The sequence below is a fragment of the Schistocerca serialis genome, chromosome 6 (assembly GCF_023864345.2).
Source record: "Schistocerca serialis cubense isolate TAMUIC-IGC-003099 chromosome 6, iqSchSeri2.2, whole genome shotgun sequence".
NCBI classification, from domain to species: Eukaryota; Metazoa; Arthropoda; class Insecta; order Orthoptera; family Acrididae; genus Schistocerca; species Schistocerca serialis.
Window position 1 is genome coordinate 413,924,910 of NC_064643.1, and position 18,963 is coordinate 413,943,872.

The following is an 18,963-nucleotide window of genomic DNA, read 5'->3' on the forward strand; positions in this document are numbered from 1 at the left end:
CTGTGGTCTGTGCCTGGTACATGGGGCTGCAGCTACAGCCACCATTTGGTTCATTACATATGTTTTCAAATCATCTTATTTTGATTTGATAATTAGTTTAAACTACTGATGATGCCATTTGAATACTTGAGGCTGATATATACAAATAAAAATCATTACTACATTATCTTAAGATGATTTGAAACATTACACAGTAACTCACCTTTTGTTCAATTGACAGTCACTATCTAATGTAACATAATAGATAGCTGTCAAGTGCTAGTGTTGTCTGTTGTAGCATCACTGGCTACCATGTTTACAAACCAGTGCTCATAGATGCCATAAACTACTACCTCTATATGTCATGAAAAGCAGCCTTGTATTTACTGCTAGATGGTGTAACACACTAATCGTTCTTGATCTTTGCATCACAACATTTCTTGTTTTCTCTCTATGGATTACTCACTGAACTCAATTGTTTCAATTGTGTTGTCTCCAGTTGTCCATTTCTGTCTTGTCTGTTCATTTTTGGACATCCACTGGTTGGTGGCTCAGACTGGTCAGTCTGTTCTCATTATATTCTCATGTCAATCCTGATGTAGTATAATAGATGCAACAATAATTACAAAAGCTCTTCCAGTATCAGTTTCAATAGCAGCACCAGTGGCAACAACAACAACAACATCAAAATTGGTTTCTTCATTAAGAAAATCAGCTTCTCAGCAATCAACTCAAAATACAGGGTATCCATGCAATACAAGCTGTGGTCACTCCTCAGGTGCAGGCCAGCCTACCATGTTCCTGTCCTTTAATGAAGAGGATTGAGACATGTATTTACTAACAGCAATCAAAGAAGTGCTTCACCACCATTCAGGTTGCTTTGCCTGTCTTTAGTCTCTACAGAGATGGTTTCTTACTCAAGCAGTTCTCTTGAATTCAGTTGCCCTTAAATTTGAGAGAATGTGCATGTTACTTATGAATTATTATTTGCAGAGATTTCATGTGGATGCCTTATGGCTCAAATTCATCAACACTAGAAACAGGCTGGCCACTAATATCGTTCATGATTGCTAGTTTACAAGGGTTAATTCAACAACGTGATTTTGCTTGTTCAGACTCATTGTACAACACATCATATGCTGTCTCTCTAATTCGATTCATAGTAATTGAGTTGGTTCCTGTAACACACATCAGAATTCAAAGTACCCAACCAATCATATGAAGATGTTTTGACACTCTCACACTCTTTCAAAATTTCACTGGCTGCAGATGAGCACCTCATGGGCAGTGTCATGGGTAGTCAATATCAGATGTGTCAATGGCCTCTTGGAGAGCCAGTTGTACTCCATTGGCATATACAGTGAGAGTATCATCATGTACAGACTGCTTCACTGTGCATTCATGGGCGTGGTGTCTATGGAAAAGATGGTCGTTTATAAACAGTCTGCCATAAACTGTCACTGTGATAAGCTTCAGGCAATCCTTTTACTTAGTCCTTTAGAAACCTAACAATTACAACAAAGATGTTTGTTTCCAAGTGTATACAAGAGCTAGAGTCACCTTGGTAATCCCCAAAATATATGCATGTCTTGGTTACCAAGAATTAGCCCCTCCCTCCCCAATGTGGTAATGTATGGTTCCCTTCTTGGGTCATTTAACTACTACAATGCCCCAAAAGAAGGTTGCATGGCTAATAATTCCATTTGTTGTTGATAGTCACCCAGCCAGAAACATTTCTGATCTGGGTGCCAAGCTGTTGTCCATAAGTGTCAAAGTCTGGGTTATCTCTGGTAGGGTTCTATTCCAGAAAGTCAACAAGCTATGTGCAGCATTCTCTCCAATTTATACTTCTCTTCCTTTTTACAACCATTGAATTTAATTAACTATCATTGTGCCCTGGAATGAGGGACATCCTACCCAAGATATTACCCACCCCTCCTAAAGTGCTGTTCTGTCACCATCACAACTTTCACAACATTGTAGTCCATCCCTATGCCGCTCCCAATCCCATCCCCTTGTCTCAAGGATCATATCCCTGTGGAAGACCCAGGTGCAAAACCTGCCCAATCCACCCCCCAGCATTTCCTATTCCAGTCCTGTCACAGGTTTACTCTACCCCATGAGGGACCAGGCCACCTGTGAAAGCAACCATGTCAAATACCAAATCTGCTCCAAACACTGCACAGATTTTTATGTTGATATGACTACCAACCAGCTTCCACCCAGGTAAATGTCCACTGCCAGACTGTTACCAAGAATGAGGTTGACCAGTGGCACAGCATACAGCTGAGCGTAGCTTGCACAATTTCAGTGACCACTTCACAGTCTGGGCCTTCTGGATTCTTCCGTCCACCACCAACTTATCTGTACTACGCAGATCCTTCACTCCCGTAATTGTTCGGGCCTCAGTCTCTGGTAACTCACTATCCACCCAATGCAACAGTTTCCCCTCCACTGTCCTGTCACCCCCCCCCCCCCCCCATTTCACATTGCTATGCCTCCTTCAGTGTGTGCCATTCACTACTGACATGACAAGTGTGCATCATCTGCCTCACCCATACATCTGCCACCATTCCCTCCCACACTTGTAGCTGACAAACCAGCTGCCTTCCTCCAGGCCACTAGCCACCCACCACCAGCCCCTCTCCCTTCCTCCCATCCCTCCCTCCTTCTACCCGTCCCACCCAACATAACACCCATTGCACGATAGTCCACTTGCGAAAATGCAACACTGATGCTATGAGTTTAGCAAGTACCACTTAATCACATAGGAGTGTGTGTGTGGGTGTGTGTGTGTGTGTGTGTGTGTGTGTGGGTGTGCGTGTGGTTGGTTGTACTGTAGCTCGAAAACATATTACTCTGAAAGACACCAAGTTTTCTTTCCTTTTTTGTGTGCCTGTCAATGATACTGTTTTTGTATAAGACAAAGAGTAGTTTGTTGAAGAAAAAACTGTACAACATGCTAGTCCAAAAGTGCTTTTACTTGGTATAGGAAATCTTGAATGATAATATTGTTATTTAATATACAGCAAAAGGAAACGAAATGTATAAACTTCCAAAAAGAATTTATCAATCATTCAGTTTTCATGTAGTGCATGAACTACTCTAAAATTAAAATTTAGTATAGTATGAGGGAGGACAGAAAGTATTACACAAAGATTTTGTTCATCCCTGGTATTGCAGCTGAAATGTTGCAATTTCACAACAATATAGTTTGAAGATTGTACTACAGAGGGTATTTTTTTCAATATGCAGCTCTAGTGAGAGAAACCTGAACTATGAAACAAATGTGACAGGCATGTTACTGTCATCAACTTGTGAAGAGCAGTGTAGCGTAGTTCGATATTCATGGCCAAAGGTCATAGACCAAGTGAAATTCACAGGTACATGCACGGCATGTATGTTAATGATTGTAAGGACCATAGCAGTGTCTCCTGGTGATGTGCATTCTTACAAGAGGGCTTAGTAATTCACCATGCTCTGGGTGGCCGGTAACAGCTGCAGCCACACAGAGTGTCAAAGCGATTGAAGCAGCAATTTTGTGCAGCCAACATGTGCAACTGTAAACCTTACTGTAGCAGTTCAGCATTTCCTTGATGCAGTGTATGATATTGTTCATAAGTCATTGAAATTTCATGAAGTTAGTGTTTTCTGAGTGCTTATGAGCCTTTTTTCAAATGATAGGCATTTAAACATACACATATATAACAATTATGATGGAACAGTATTTACATCAACATAAAAGAAAAATAGTTCATTTAACAGATGATTATAGTGCAGATTATTTTAGAAAGTTTTTCATATTCGCTGGTTAAGAATGACCATGACATGTTTTGTCACTTAAGGGGCTCTGGAACGCCCTATACTTGCAATGTTAAAATAACGCTTATAAATTACGTCTTTCCTCACAAAGTATTTGAGGTAGGAAGTTGAACTTTTTACAGCTTATTTATTGGAATATGGGCTACAACTTAACACAGGTATTTTACAAAATTTTAGTTCAGTTATTAAAGATGATTTTTTTTCAATTGTAATGAAAATTCACAACATTTTTTTGCAATTTTTTATTTATATATTCAAAAATATACAGTTTTTTGGAAAAAGGCTGTGTTAAATTATGCAGAAGGTACTGTGTAACATTTACTGAAAATTTGAAACAAATATGTTTGGAAGATCCTTAGAAAACAAGTAATTAGTATGAGAAAATAAAAGTTTTGGGAATCGAGCGACAAAGATTGGATTAACTTTTTAGTGCATTCCAGGTCCATAGGATGAATTATCTTCATCCTCTGCAAACTCCTCCTCCAGCTTCGTCTTGTTCCTCCTCCTGTTTACTCTTGCTTGTATTTCTAGACTCTTTACAGCCCTGTCTGCAGCCCGAAGGCATTCCTTGTCTAAAGCAAGCATCGCTCGTACCATGTTAGAACCTATCTTCATTCCCATATTTCTAAATACCTTGCACCTTACAATGTTGCCATCATTGAAAGTCACAACAGCATCATACACACCAAAGTGAAGTGTTTCTATTCCAACAAATACAGTCTTGGGGTTTCTCGACCATATAACACTATTTACACTTTCATTGGGGTTTTGAGTTTTTCCATGAATACACTTTTTCAGCAGTTCAGGTGCTGCTAAGTCTCTGACAATAGGTTTTATCACCTCCATTATTGCATGAGGCAGACTATGCTTATGAGTGTACACTTCACCAGTTAGCAATCCTTTGTTATATTTACACCAACTGTCTTCTTCTTTGGGACACAAGCTATGTTGGGGATTTTCATCGGTTGAAGAAGTATGAAAAAAAAGAGCCCAAACAGCCTTCTTCATTTCGTCGACACTTTGTGTATTTTGCCTAATAGCCATTCCATAATAGTTCTGTATTTTGTCAATTACACTGTCAGTTAACCTTCCCTTCCCATCCAACCCTTTACCATCACTGAGTTTTTGTTTTTTGTACGAAGCTTTCAGTCGCCGAAGTCTTGTTCCCATTCGCTTCTGTACGTGTCCAATACACTCAAATTTCTGCACTACAACATCATCACCATAGGGCTTCAGTCCTTGAACATGTTTGAAACTTTTAGAATCACCGTCGCCAAGGTAATTAACATATCACACTTTTATCACACGCCTCAGAACGCTGGAATATACTGGCAACACCAGCCACTTCCATTCCTCCACTACTGCCACTATAGTTAGCTTTGCAATTATATTCATGTGTACCTTTATATTTTTGTGGACATCTACAATACTTTGATATTACTGCTACATCTAAAACTTTCCCTGTATACATATTGGTGGCAGATACTACACCATGAAGAGATGTGTGTCCCCGTTTATGCCAGGTACCATCGAACGCTGCAGTCAAATCTCTGTTACCATTATTTTCCACTACTGCCTCTTCCACAGCGTTCTTCATAGATTCTATACAGACATCTTCTACTTTAGACCCTATTAATTTATTGTAGGTCGTAAACTTGGTTGGGGGATTTGGAAGATTCATGATGCCACAGAAAATTGCACCTGCAGTAGCACCCTTACCCACTGAACGCAAGGAATAAACAAATCTAATGTTGTGTTCATAGATTTTGCTACCATTTTCTTCAGTTACAGTTACTGCAACACTGGTCCAAAAGGTGGTCATGTATGAACACTTATCACATTTCAGTTGTATTTCACTAGCAAGTCCTACGTGCTTTATTATGGAGAGTTCCAGACCAACTTCACTACAATGAATACATCTTACACAGTTTGAAAAAATTCCTTTGAGAAGCGACATATCAAATATTTCATTCACATCCGATTCGCCCATAAAACATTCATAGTTTTCACTCATTGAACCAAGCTTCTTCTGTGAAGTATTTTCTTTCCCACTTTGACTGCTATGGGCAGGTGTACTTGAGAGGTTAGGTTCACTCACTTGGTTATCGTCTTTATTGTTTACAGTAATAACACATACCTTTGGCTTTCCAACATTTCTCCTTTTCTTAAAAGCCTTCAGAGGATTTCTAATAACTTTACTTTTACTCATTATTATACTTCAACAAAACAGAGACTCAAGAAACAGAATTAATTACAAATATTTTCGAGATAACGACAGAGTAAATAAACATGAAACAATCGACAATCACACCAGCGATATATATTGAACCATCACAGGTTAGCCACAACACATACTTTATCTCACATCACTAAAATGTACGTGATGAACACGGACGTTAATAATAACACCATTTGACAGCAGTTTAACAGCGCCACAGTGGTCACGCCCATGTAGAACACATTTCAAAAAAAATTTAAAAATAGTTGTAGTCTTCGAAATTGAATAAATTATATATCTATTAAAAGGTAATAGTCAGCAGATTCAGAAAACGCAAAAAAGTAAAAATTGAACTTTTCATGATTTTGAGCCTTTCCGGAGCCCCTTAAGGTTCAAGTCTGTAACACGTTACACTAGTTTCACATATAAGGCAAAAGTCTTTTGTCAGTTTAAAAATATTGGCAAAAGGTTTGACGTTTGTGATGTTTTAGCAAATAAAGTTCATTTGACTTTATATTCATGAGCAAAATCTTCCACGTTTTCTTATTTACTTTTGTAAAGTGTTCATGTAGTTTGGAATTGCATTATACATGAATGTTAGTTGAAGAAAATTCATCAATCATTGCGACGGCAGTTGAAAACAGTGTTAGCGAGTATTCAGTGCAGGGCCGCGGCAGAAGTGGGAACAAGACGCACGGAAATCAACTTCGATGACCAGTGTATGATGTCAGTCAACAAGTGAGCATCACCCAGTGCCAACCTCCTGAGCGGTCCAGGAGTGGCCACTCGCACGGCATGAAAAGTAACCCACCACACATTAGGTTTCTCACCAACAGTACTACAACATACACTGGCTGCAAGGGAAAAGTTATTAGGCCATACACTCTACAGTCACAAGTATATTTGTAAATGTCTGTAATATGTTTGTCGAGAACAAACAATAACAGCACTTCACTTGGGATTTTGGCTTTTTCAGATCACTCTTTTAGTTTAATGTGATTTTCCTGTACATCACTCTGCTGGGTGTCTGTACAAGGTTTATCGTCGTGACACTTTCACACTGTTCCGCTAACACTTGTGCCACTGAAAGTGTTCACTTGGGATTTTAGCTCACAGTTGGCTCTTTCTTAACCACTCAGTTTTAACTACAATGTATGGGTTCACTGTCTTGCAATAAACATGACTGTTTCTTGCTGTGCACAGTTCAGTGAAATTATAACAACCATATAGCACTTTACTTATTACAGTTCAACCATATGTGACAGGAATTTACATTTACTTTATTACTGATGCACGTTGGTACATTTTATCAATGTTTTGCCTAGCACGTACAGTCTGTTTCACTCTTACTTTGTTTAAAGTTTGTACCATGTGAGTAACTTCTTTCCTCATGTCACTATCTGAGTGTCCAGAAAAGTACTTCACATTAAAGGCACATTGAGCACATTTTGATCCTTTTCAGTGAAAGTATATATGTAAATATATATACAATCAATATTACATTTTTTACCAGCTTTACCGACAAGTAATTTGATCAGTAATATGCTTTGTCTATTACAAAATTATCATGTTCTTTGCCAAATCCTCTTATTCATGAAGTGTCGGCCATTTGACCACTCTGATATCATGAGTTCAGTAAATTTTGTACATAATATTATCATTCAACACAGAATCATTCACTTAACATAGATTGCGCACTTGCAGCTGCCTTGCACACGAGAGTGCAGCCACTATTACTTCAAGCTGGTATTCACACTAAATCTGTCAAGCTGTACTGTAGTTGAAATGAGAAATATGAACGATCCCATGCAGAGAATAGGATTTATCAAAATTTCAGTGGGACAAATTTTTGGGCACACACACTGTGCTCAGTGTTAGTAAGTCATTTATGGAGATGTACATCTGATTCATTTGCTAATATGTACATATGTGATGCACACATTCAGTTCAACTCATTCGAAAATACACATACTTACACACTAAACAAGACAAGAAGATTTGTGTACAAAAATGAATAAAGCACACATAAATCACAAAAAAACATATTCAAACTAACCTAAATTTGTTCAAATTATGCTTGCTTATCAAGTACGAATCTATTTACAGTTTTCACTGAGCAGGGGATAGAATAGGTTGTGCGGCAGAATGTATCGTGTGCTCAGACTTAGTTATTGTACTCATACTGTGTGATTACACCAGGTCTTTTGGTAAATACATTGGCAAATTGGTTAAGCAACTGTGTCAGTTCACTTTGTCGCTGTTCATTCAAATGTGAGGTTTCGGCTACAATATTTTGCTTAATGTTCCATGACTCCTGCACCCAGGCATCTTTCGTATCGCTTTCACTCTCTACTGAGATATTATTCATCTCCATTAGTGTGGGACTGTCAGGGAGCACTATGCTAATGTGCTGACAATAGTTCATGCATGCACCAGGCATCTTGGTTAACACCAATTCGATCTGCTTATAATGGTATATAAAGGTGAGATGCCCCGTGCCAGGTCAATTTTTGCTTTCATTTCATGGAGAGCATCTAAACCCAGGATTCTGGGTACGGCAAGATTTCTAACCTCCAGGAATTGGCTTGTAAATGCTTCTTTCTCCAGTGTTAGCTCTACCTACACCTGGTATTTTATTAACTGTGCCTTCCCTCGTAGGGCTCCTACCTCTCTATAGTTTTCTTCTGGTAAAACCAGCAGCTTCCTGATCATGTCTACATAATGGAACAAATGTTCTTATATCACTGATGTTTTGGCACCTGCATCCAGAATCACTGTTATTAAAATATTGTTAATTTTAGCCTGAAAGGCAGCCTATATTAATTCCATATCATCCATTCTTCGCTGTCGCGGTTCAGTTATTAGTTCATCCTTTAAATGCTGGCCATCATTGTATTTCAGCATACACACGTTCACATTCTGTGAGCCCCCTACTCCTCCCCTGCCAACTGACTGGAAGGGGTGTACAGCAGTCAGCCGGTGTTTGACGGCCTGTCTCCCACTGCAGGTGTCTGATATGTGACGTCCACAATCCTCATGCTCTCATTTTGAGCACAAAATTGACTCTGTGCTGCATACACTTTGGCATTAGGGTTAGGTGAATGCTGCAATGGTGGTGGCGGGGTATAACATTAATGTGATGGATCGGTGCATTGTTATTTGACATTTGACTTTGTGCCTGCCAGTTTGCTGGCCCTGGGAGTTGCCAGTGGTCATTGACAGTGCACACGTTTTTCTGGGAGAAGATGTGGTTACCCCCTCCTTCATCTCTCCTTCTATGGTTGTATTGTTCATTGCCATTTTTACTCGGTGAATAAGTAGACCATGAATATTGGTTTCCTTCCACGTGGTTAGGATGCCAATTACTGTTACTCGGTTGCTGGTTATGCCCTGCCTGCATTTTATTGTATGCTTCACCATTTGAAAAGTCATTATTCTTTGTGAACCCATTCTTTCTAGGGCTGCTACTACTCGACTGTTGTGATTTGTTGTTGTTTTGATTACTCCTTGCATTGCCATATTTGTTTTGCCTTGCGTCTTCTTGGATTAAATCCAAAGAATATTGTATTGATATAAATTGTTCTAAGTCCATGTCTGAGACACGCAAAAGTTTTTCTTGAATGGAAATGTGTAGGTTTCCTTTAAAAATTCTCAATACATCTCTTGCCAGCATCGGCTCATTCCAAAAGCACATCTTATTAATATATTTATCAAAACACTTTCTTAGATTCCCTAGTGGTGGTTGAACTGTTTGGGGTTGTAGACCTGTTTTCTTAAACATTCTTGTACAGATCGGGACCAGAACCTTGCAAGAAATTTGTTTTGAAAATCAGAAAACAATGTGCACTGTTCGGCCATTTCTAGTGCCCACAGCAGTGCATCTCCTCTTTTAAAGGATGTGACAAACTGAATCTTTTGCCTTTGTGTCCATGAGAGAGGCAAAAAGTTTAAAAATTTTTTTTATTATGATGACAGGATGCACAATCTTTTTCTCATTATTGTATATTTGAAACTGTCTATGCTTTATCAACGATTCCTCAGGTTTTACTTGGGCAAGGGTTGGTAATACACCTGATTCTGCAGCACCAACAATGCCTGTAAAAGTAGGTGGAGTCTGTTTTGGCTGCCTCTTACAGACAAATTGCTCATCATGGCATGTATTAACTGAAAAGTTGCCGTATCTTTATTTTTACTGCGGCATTTCTCAATTCATGTGTTGCCAGAGAGCAACATGTGTTGTGATGGGTGGGTCAGTTTGTAACTGGCCACTGCCTCAGAGATATGCTTGTTGATGCATTTTTCTAAGATTAGTGTGAGGTAATCAACCATCTGGTTGATAACCTTTACTTGACTTTCGAGTGTGGCATGGTTATTGTCAAACTTATTTACTCTACTGTCAAGTTCATTGATTTTCTCTGGAACATCTTTGTTTTGTTCTACAAGTTCCAAAACTTGCTTTTTATCACATCTATTTTCTTCTAAAAGGTCATTTAATTTCTGGACAAGAAGAGCATACGCCCTTTTTCTCTTTTCCCACATTCGTTACATTCTGATTGTAACACGTCTTTTACCTGGTGTAAAAGTACTTGTTCACATTGTCTGTCCCAAATATCTAATTGTGCAACATCGACTGGTGCTGTGACATCAGTTTTTCTTTCTGGCCTAATCTCATGAACATGTGTGCTCATTTCAGCTTGTTCAGTATTTTCAGTAAAATCATGAGATGTTGGTCCTAGTTCTGATTCCTTTTGAGGAACTTGCGAATGACTATTCTCCAGTGGGTCAGCTATTTGGAGTTCGTGGATATTATTGTCCACTCCTGTATCAGATAGAGCTTCACTCTCGGTACCTTTCTCTTTATGTGGCCTACCCTTGCTTATTCAATGACAATATACACAAGACTCACAAAAAACACAAGCAATATAACACACACCTTAAGTGAAATTGTGTCACAATATACTAAAAAAAAACACACACACACAAAAAAATTAGAAATTTCTACTTAAATTCACTTTCTTGTAGTTATGTAAGCCTATCATCAACTAAAATTATTTCAAATTGACTCAAAACTTGACTCTGTACATGAATTGAGCTAGTTAACCTATACAGAACTTTCTGCAACTGCAGTGCAAGTTTTACCTATACTGAATTGTTAATTATCAAAAACACGGCACAATTATCTTGTGATCTATGCTCTGAAGTTATCTTTTTGCACACTTTACTTTAAATTACTTTACACTTAATCTGGCAAGCAAATTTATAGGAAATATACACTGCACTGAACTATCTATGGCAGACATTAAAAATGAACACTATCATTCACTGATTTTAGTAAACGAATTGTTTTAACTTCACTGCAAAAATATTCATTAAAATATGTAGACAATTTAAAATTTTTCACTGTGCAGAGGTCTGGCCCCCTGCTCATTTATGTTCTGTTGTCCACCAGCCAGCAGCACTTAGTGCTTTACATCAGAATCTGCACCCAACTGAGGAGATGGTCCAGCTGATATATGATCAATTGTACTTGCTCCAACAGCGGGGTAAGGAGGTGTCCTTCTGCTGAGTGCCTGGTCATGTAGGAATATGGGGCAATGAACAGGCCGATCGGGCTGCAGGATGTGGTCCAGTGTCCTATTCCCTTGCAGTCTGTCATTTCTGCACTCCACAAGAAGTGCACGGAGTTGTGGGAGGAAGAATGGCTGGCGGTGCCGGCTAATAAACTGCGGTCGGTGAAGTCAACAAGTCGGCCGTGGTGTACCTCCTGCCAGGTGCTCAGGCGGGAAGAAGTGCCCCTCACGCGTCTTCAGATTGAGCACTGTCCTCTCACACATAGCTTTCTATTACGATGGGAGGATCCCCCATTTTGTGATGCTTGTAGTGTGCACATCTCTGTCCAGCACATTTTAACAGACTGCATTTTATACCGTGATGCGAGGGCAGAAGCACAAGTTGATGAGGATCTGCCCTGTGTTTTAGCTAATGATGAGACGTGTGTGTCTAGGGTTTTCAAGTTTTGTGATGTGTCTGGACTCTGGCCTAAACTTTTAGGCTCGAGGTTTTAGTGTATTGCAGCAGAGTGGCTGGCACCTCCCTTTTTTCCTTGTGGTCAGCCAGCCACTTCCATCTGCTATATTGTTTTAGCTCCTTCTACCACTTTCTTCCTGGGTTGTCCACGTTTTACTGCTGGCGGTGTGCTTCGTCCCACGCTTCAGTGTGGGTAGGCACATATTTTTGCAAGCTTGTTTCCTGTGTCTTACGTTCTGTTTTATCTTATTGTTATGAGTCTTTTCTTGACACCCGTCTCAATCTGTTACTGAGTGGGCGCTGAAGACCTTGCTGTTGTGTGCCCTTAAAACCCTCTCCATCCATCTGTCATGTATCTGCACTCTTACCTTTTGTAGTTTTGGTTTGCTGTTCTGGTTATTTTTATTTTTCTCAAGGCTGCAGCCTGAGGATCAGTTCCTGCAGGCACTTCTAACACGTGGATAGATTGCTTTGTAGGATTTTGATGGAAGTGGTACATGAAACAGTTTATTTTTACATTATTAAAATATGTACCAACTGTAATTTCTGCATACACAAAATATACATTTACATCTAAGTTTTAGTCTGAGATTCTGAGTTTAACCAAAAACTAAATACAGCTATGTATCTGTTTGCACTTCTGTTCAGACATATTTATGTAAGTGGTTCGAGCTGCATACTTTGGTCTCCAGTTGTGGTGGTACTTTATGTACCTCCACAACTGGTACATTTATGTAAATTGATCATTCATGCCCCACACATTGTGTGCCATTGTGGTGGTTCTTTATGTATTGGTACTTGTATGGTATGAAAAGTTGGAGCTATTGTTATTCTGCCTGCTTTACAACTGTAAAATTATTTATGTCAGTGATTCAGTTGTGGTACTTCTCACAGTTAGTTTGTCTGGCATGATGTTTTTATATTAAAAGACACCAACAACACACAAAATTCCAGATATATAACTGTATATCGCAAAATTAAAATTGATTTTCGTAAATTATTTTTTACTTTTATGAAACTGCAACACTAAGGAGATTCTCACAGTTTTGTTAAGCGGGAATCAAAAACATTTACTGAATTCACTTTACTCAAATATGATTGAATATTGGAAAAACTGATCACCTGTACTGTTTCAAAGGACTGAACTCACTTTACTCAAATATGATTGAATATTGGAAAAACTGATCACTTTTAATGTTTCAAAGGAAGAACTGCTACTCAAAAGAATTCTCCTATATTTACACTTATTTTTAATTGTCAAAATTAGCAAATACTAAGACATTTATTACGACTCTGGGCTGTTATCATTTAAAACTATGGCGCTGACCTCTGCACCAGTGGAACAAACACTGGTAGCAGTTACTTCTGTAAAATATCTGGGAGTATGCATACGGAACGATTTGAAGTGGAATGATCATATAAAATTAATTGTTGGTAAGGTGGGTGCAAGGCTGAGATTCTTTGGGACAGTCCTTAGAAAATGTAGTCCATCAACGAAGGAGGTGGCTTACAAAACACTCGTTCGACCTATACTTGAGTATTGCTCATCAGTGTGGGATCCGTACCAGGTCAGGTTGACAGAGGAGTTAGAGAAGATCCAAAGAAGAGCAGCGCGTTTTGTCACAGGGTTATTTGGTAAGCATGATAGCGTTACGGAGATGTTTAGCAAACTCAAGTGGCAGACTCTGCAAGAGAGGCGCTCTGAATCGTGCTGTAGCTTGATGTCCAGGTTTTGAGAGGGTGCATTTCTGGATGAGGTATCGAATACATTGCTTCCCCCCTACTTATACCTCCCAAGGAGATCACGAATGTAAAATTAGAGAGATTCGAGCGCACATGGAGGCTTTCCAGCAGTTGTTCTTCCCGCGAACCATAAGTGACTGGAACAGGAAAGGAAGGTAATGACAGTGGCACGTAAAATGACCCTCCGCCACACACCGTTGGGTGGCTCGCGGAGTATAAATGTAGATGTAGTGTTCCCTTATGAAATTTGCATAAAGTATTGAAATCTATCACATCATGGATATAGGAGCTGTTACAGAGAAACATTAGCGAAACTTTTAAGTAACATGTGATTATATTTAGGCTAAATATTATATGAAACTTACATGTTTTCATGCCTCATCACAAAATTGCTTCTTATGCTACACATAAAGAAAAGGGAAGAGAGGTGATCTTTTTGCAAATAAAAAAAAATTAAAAAAAGCCAGTGATTTCAATTACATTTGCAGATCATACTTAATGATTACAGAGTCTTTGTTATTTATTTTTCTACAATAATATTTATTTCATTATGACGTCGATTTTGGTACATTTGCAGAGTTATTCAATATCATTTTTATCATGTTATGTGGCATACCACTACATGCCCAAAAACAAGCAAGCATCTATGGAGTGGGAACATATTCATTCCTCAGTATGAAAAAAATTCAGAATACCTCAACTTGCTAGGAAAGTGCTTTTGACAATGTTTTGGGATACACACTGTGTGTTGTTGATGGACTTTGCTGAAGATAGGACCACTGTGAATGCCGAAGCCTTCATTAAAACTTTGGGTACGTTGCATTGTGCCCTTCGTGATAAATGCCATAACATTAATGCTGACTGTGTCGAACTTCTCCATGACAACATTTGCCCTCATGTTGCTGCTCCTGTTCATGAGAAAACTGCCAAATTTTTGTGGGGGGTGCTCCAGCATCTACCATACAGTCTGGACCTTGCAATTACAATATAATGAAGTATATTAAATTCAAATTGATTTCAATGATGTATGTGAAATACATAAACACAGAACTTGGTCCCAAGAAGAAATCCTACTTGTCAATGCTTTGTAACAAATGCCGAAGTGAAATCAGCAAAACACACGTAGCTGTATTCCAACCAAATGGACTTTCACAAGCAACATTGAAACTGTACCAAGATGGGAAAAATATGTTGAGGACATTGGTGTCTCTGTAGAAAAGTAGGTAAAGGATGTAAGTTCATTTGTGACTTTTGTTTTGTTAACAGTTACCGTATTTACTCGAATCTAAGCCGCACTTTTTTTCCGGTTTTTGTAATCCAAAAAACCGCCTGTGGCTTAGAATCGAGTGCAAAGTAAGTGGAAGTTCTGAAAAATGTTGGTACGTGCTGCCACAACTATCTTCTGCCGTCGAATATATGAAGCACTACACAGGCATGCTTTGCAGACACAAAAATAAATACTGGCGTCAAAACCTCTGCGTCAGTAAATAAATTAAAAAAAAAAAGGTGTAAGACAAGCTTTTTTTCTCCGCCCCGAGTTTCGGCCACTGCATTTTCATACATTATCCAACGAAGTAAATACAAATGCCGTGTTGTTCATCTTCGAATATAGCAGCATTTCAATGTACTACGAAAATCTGACTGGTATGACTATTTGGGATGTCTGTCAATATGGCCAACTCTACGTTCTGAATTTTTTCCTACCTGTGAGAAGAGATGGTTGCTAATAGGATCTTTTATGAATTGCGAATCACATGCAGTATTCTCTTCAACATAAGAATAATACGAATATAAACATTTTGCCGTGTATTCTTTCATGTTTGCTGCTATCTCATTTAAATCCTGTCTGCCTAATAACCTACGAAACTAGTGTGAGGTAGCAGCAAATGCGGAAGAATATACATATCATGTCATGTTTATATTCGTATTATTCTTATGCCTAATAGTGATACAATCAGAAATGAAGCACGGCAATTGACTTCATTTTTTAATCTAAGATGACTCTAATTTCTGTGCAGAATGTAATGTACAACAGAGGTGTCTGCAAAGATTTACAAACGGAGAAAAATTTTAGCTAAACTCTCATTCAGAACATCTATCATACGCAGTCTATCATTTGGTTCTTGTTGATCATTATCAAAGAAAGCAGCAGTGTAAGTAACAACAAATAGCAGTCTCTTGCCATTGTTTCGCTAATGAGACAATTCCTCTCTTTTTTTTTTATTGTAAGCGGCGGTAGCGCGCACAAAAGCAAGCCATGCTGCGAGCGGCGACAGGTCATAAACACTTATCAGAATGCGACAAACAATGCATGACACAGTACAATAATGCATTTTCAGCCTAGAGTGATGTAAACACCTATAACAAAGAGAAAGGCACTTATCACATCAAAGAAAAATAAGCAACCGATTCAAACCAGACGAAGCACGCCTGACGCATAGCAATGGCTACCTGGTAACGCTTAACTGCTAAGCTTACGACCCGAACCAAACTACTGTAGCTGTATCGTCATTTATTCTACCTAAATTGTGTCTCATATTACAATAGACCAACTTTGTTTCGATTTGGAGGTGCGGCCTAAAACTTTTCTCTCCCCTTGAATTTTGAGTCTCAAATTTCAGATGCGACTTAGTTTCAGGAAAATTTTTTTTCCTTGATTTCGAGTCTCATTTTTCAGGTGCGGCTTAGATTCGAGTATGGTTTAGATTCGAGTAAATACGGTAAACTTTTGCATAGTAAAATTATTGTGCATTGCCTTTGGATCCTCCCACATATATTGTTTATGAGTCTCCTATGCAATAAATCATTGATTTAACTCATATGTTATGAGACAATATACTTCTAATTATGAGAATTAATGCATCTCATGCAAGTGATTTTCATCCCTAATGTTCTTATCTGGCTACTATCTCTTTTTAATTTGGAGGATTTTATAATGTCAAAATATGTCATGGGTATCAGCATATTTTCATGTTGCAATAACTTTCATATAGAATGTAAAGTATTTCATGTTCCTGACTGTAAATTAGTTTTTTGATGTTATTACAGGGCATTTGCATCACCCCCAGAACCAGTACAAACCATCTGTGAATGTGTGAGTATTCTTCTTGGAGCACGTGAAGTGAGCTGGAAGGCAGCCAAAGCCGTAATGGCTGACCCAAATTTCCTACGCACTCTGCAGGAAATGAACTGTGATCTCATTACAAATACTCAGATACGTGGGGTCAAGACCCATATGAAGGTATGGATGGCAATGCAATGAGATTTTCATGCTGATGCGCGTTATCTTGTTACCATTTGCAAATACTCTCAGTTTAATCTGACTGTATTTAGCCCAGATTCATGTTCTTGGATTTTAAAGCTGTTTTTCAAATTTTGCATTGTAAACATATTCAGTATTTTGAAATATTAAATGTTTGATGTAAGATTGTGGAGTATTCAAATATTACAATATAATGAAGTATATTAAATTCAGATTGATTTCAATGATGTATGTGAAATACATCAGCAGATTGCTGATGACAGTCAGTAGGTACACTACTAGAAGATTATACACACAACCCTCTAACATCTGTATTGCATCAGGTGTGCAGTGACAACTATGGAGAGCCAGACAATCCATTCTTCTAATGGTCAGGTTGGCTATGGCCCTCCTACATGGGCAAACCCAAATGTGTTGACTAGGGCCCTGCAAGTGCATGAGCTATCTGCATGGTCTGCACATGCCTGTGGTGTGTGAGAGAGAGTACAAATGCACTTTGCAAACATTCAGTGAAGCTGCCAAAGATGACCAATGCTTCCTCACTTAATAACTCAAGTGAGTGAGCATTTGACTGTGGCCATGCATAGATCATCTATTTGGGCACAGTCACATGGATATCATACACATGTATTAACCTGCACATAGGCTGTGAATTTGTAGTGTGTATATGCACGATGTGGTGCACTTCCCTCCACAGTTGGGCAACATTTATTTGAGTAACAAATTATGAATATATATTAAAAATTATTATTAATTTTTTCTGACTAACAAAAAAAATTATTCAAAATGTTATTCATTTACACAAATAAAAGCAGTTATTAATCATATACAAATCAAAATTGTAATAAATAATAGATAAATTTGAAATCCAGTGACATTTATTGCTCCATTTCTTTGTCACTTATTAAACAAATGTACTTTTTTGTTGCTGTCAAATTAGTTTTCAAAACAATCATTTTTTCAGACGTTTCATCAAAGTTTTTTTTTTAATTTTCAATTGTGACATTCTACACTTGTAACAAGTATGTTGGTGCGTTATGTCTGCTGAAAGTAACAATAAAATACTTTCAAATTACAGTTTTCTTCAGCAAAAATAGAGAAATCATTTGTGATTCCACATTTATTTATTTATTTATTTTGATCCAACTTCAACTGATTACAAAAAAAGTTTTTTTTTTTTTTCCAGTCTTCTGGATAAGTCAGAGCCTTACTTACTAGGGTTACATATTATTGGCTAGCAGTTGTATCTACACAACTTTTTCTAAATTTAGTTGAGAGAACAGAGTTACATATATGGACTATACATAAAAAAAATTGTTATTGTCATACTTAGATTAAGGAATCTACAGTTTGTAACACAGTATTCATATCTGACATTCAAATATTTACAGTTTGTGACACAGTCTAAGATCTGAGATTACATCACCTTCACTCCCCAAATTATGTTCAAAAGAAAATTTTCCTTTTATGACATAACATCACGTGAAACTTCTGACGTGATTCCTTCAACATTTCTTTGGCTGTTATGACTATAGTTTGTTGTAAGCTCCCCTCGGTTATAGACTGCTATATAGGAGATCTATTTGTTTTTAAATCATAGGTAAGATATTATTGCAATAATTATGATTGGTGTAGAAAGACAGAAAAAACACTTCCAACTGTCTCTTGACATTTTCTTGATTTAAAAGTTGCCAGTGTGCTGCAATATCATAAACTCTTTTATGTACCCAAACCCAGTGTCTCTTCTGGAACTTTTCAATCTCAGAGCTCTGTATAACTGCTTAGATGCATGTTGTTGTTGTTGTTGTGGTCTTCAGTCCTGAGACTGGTTTGATGCAGCTCTCCATGCTACTCTATCCTGTGCAAGCTTTTTCATCTCCCAGTACCTACTGCAACCTACATCCTTCTGAAT

At 38.2% G+C, this 18,963-nt stretch overlaps 1 protein-coding gene across 1 annotated transcript in view; it reads left to right on the plus strand.

Moving 5' to 3' along the window:
• Positions 1 to 18,963, plus strand: part of LOC126484896 (dynein axonemal heavy chain 10) — a 1,141,797-nt gene that overhangs the window by 789,431 nt on the left and 333,403 nt on the right. Inside the window, exon 47 of the mRNA XM_050108495.1 lies at positions 16,838 to 17,030. Within this exon, the coding sequence (XP_049964452.1) occupies positions 16,838 to 17,030 (193 nt within the window). The remainder of the gene's footprint in view (positions 1 to 16,837; positions 17,031 to 18,963) is intronic.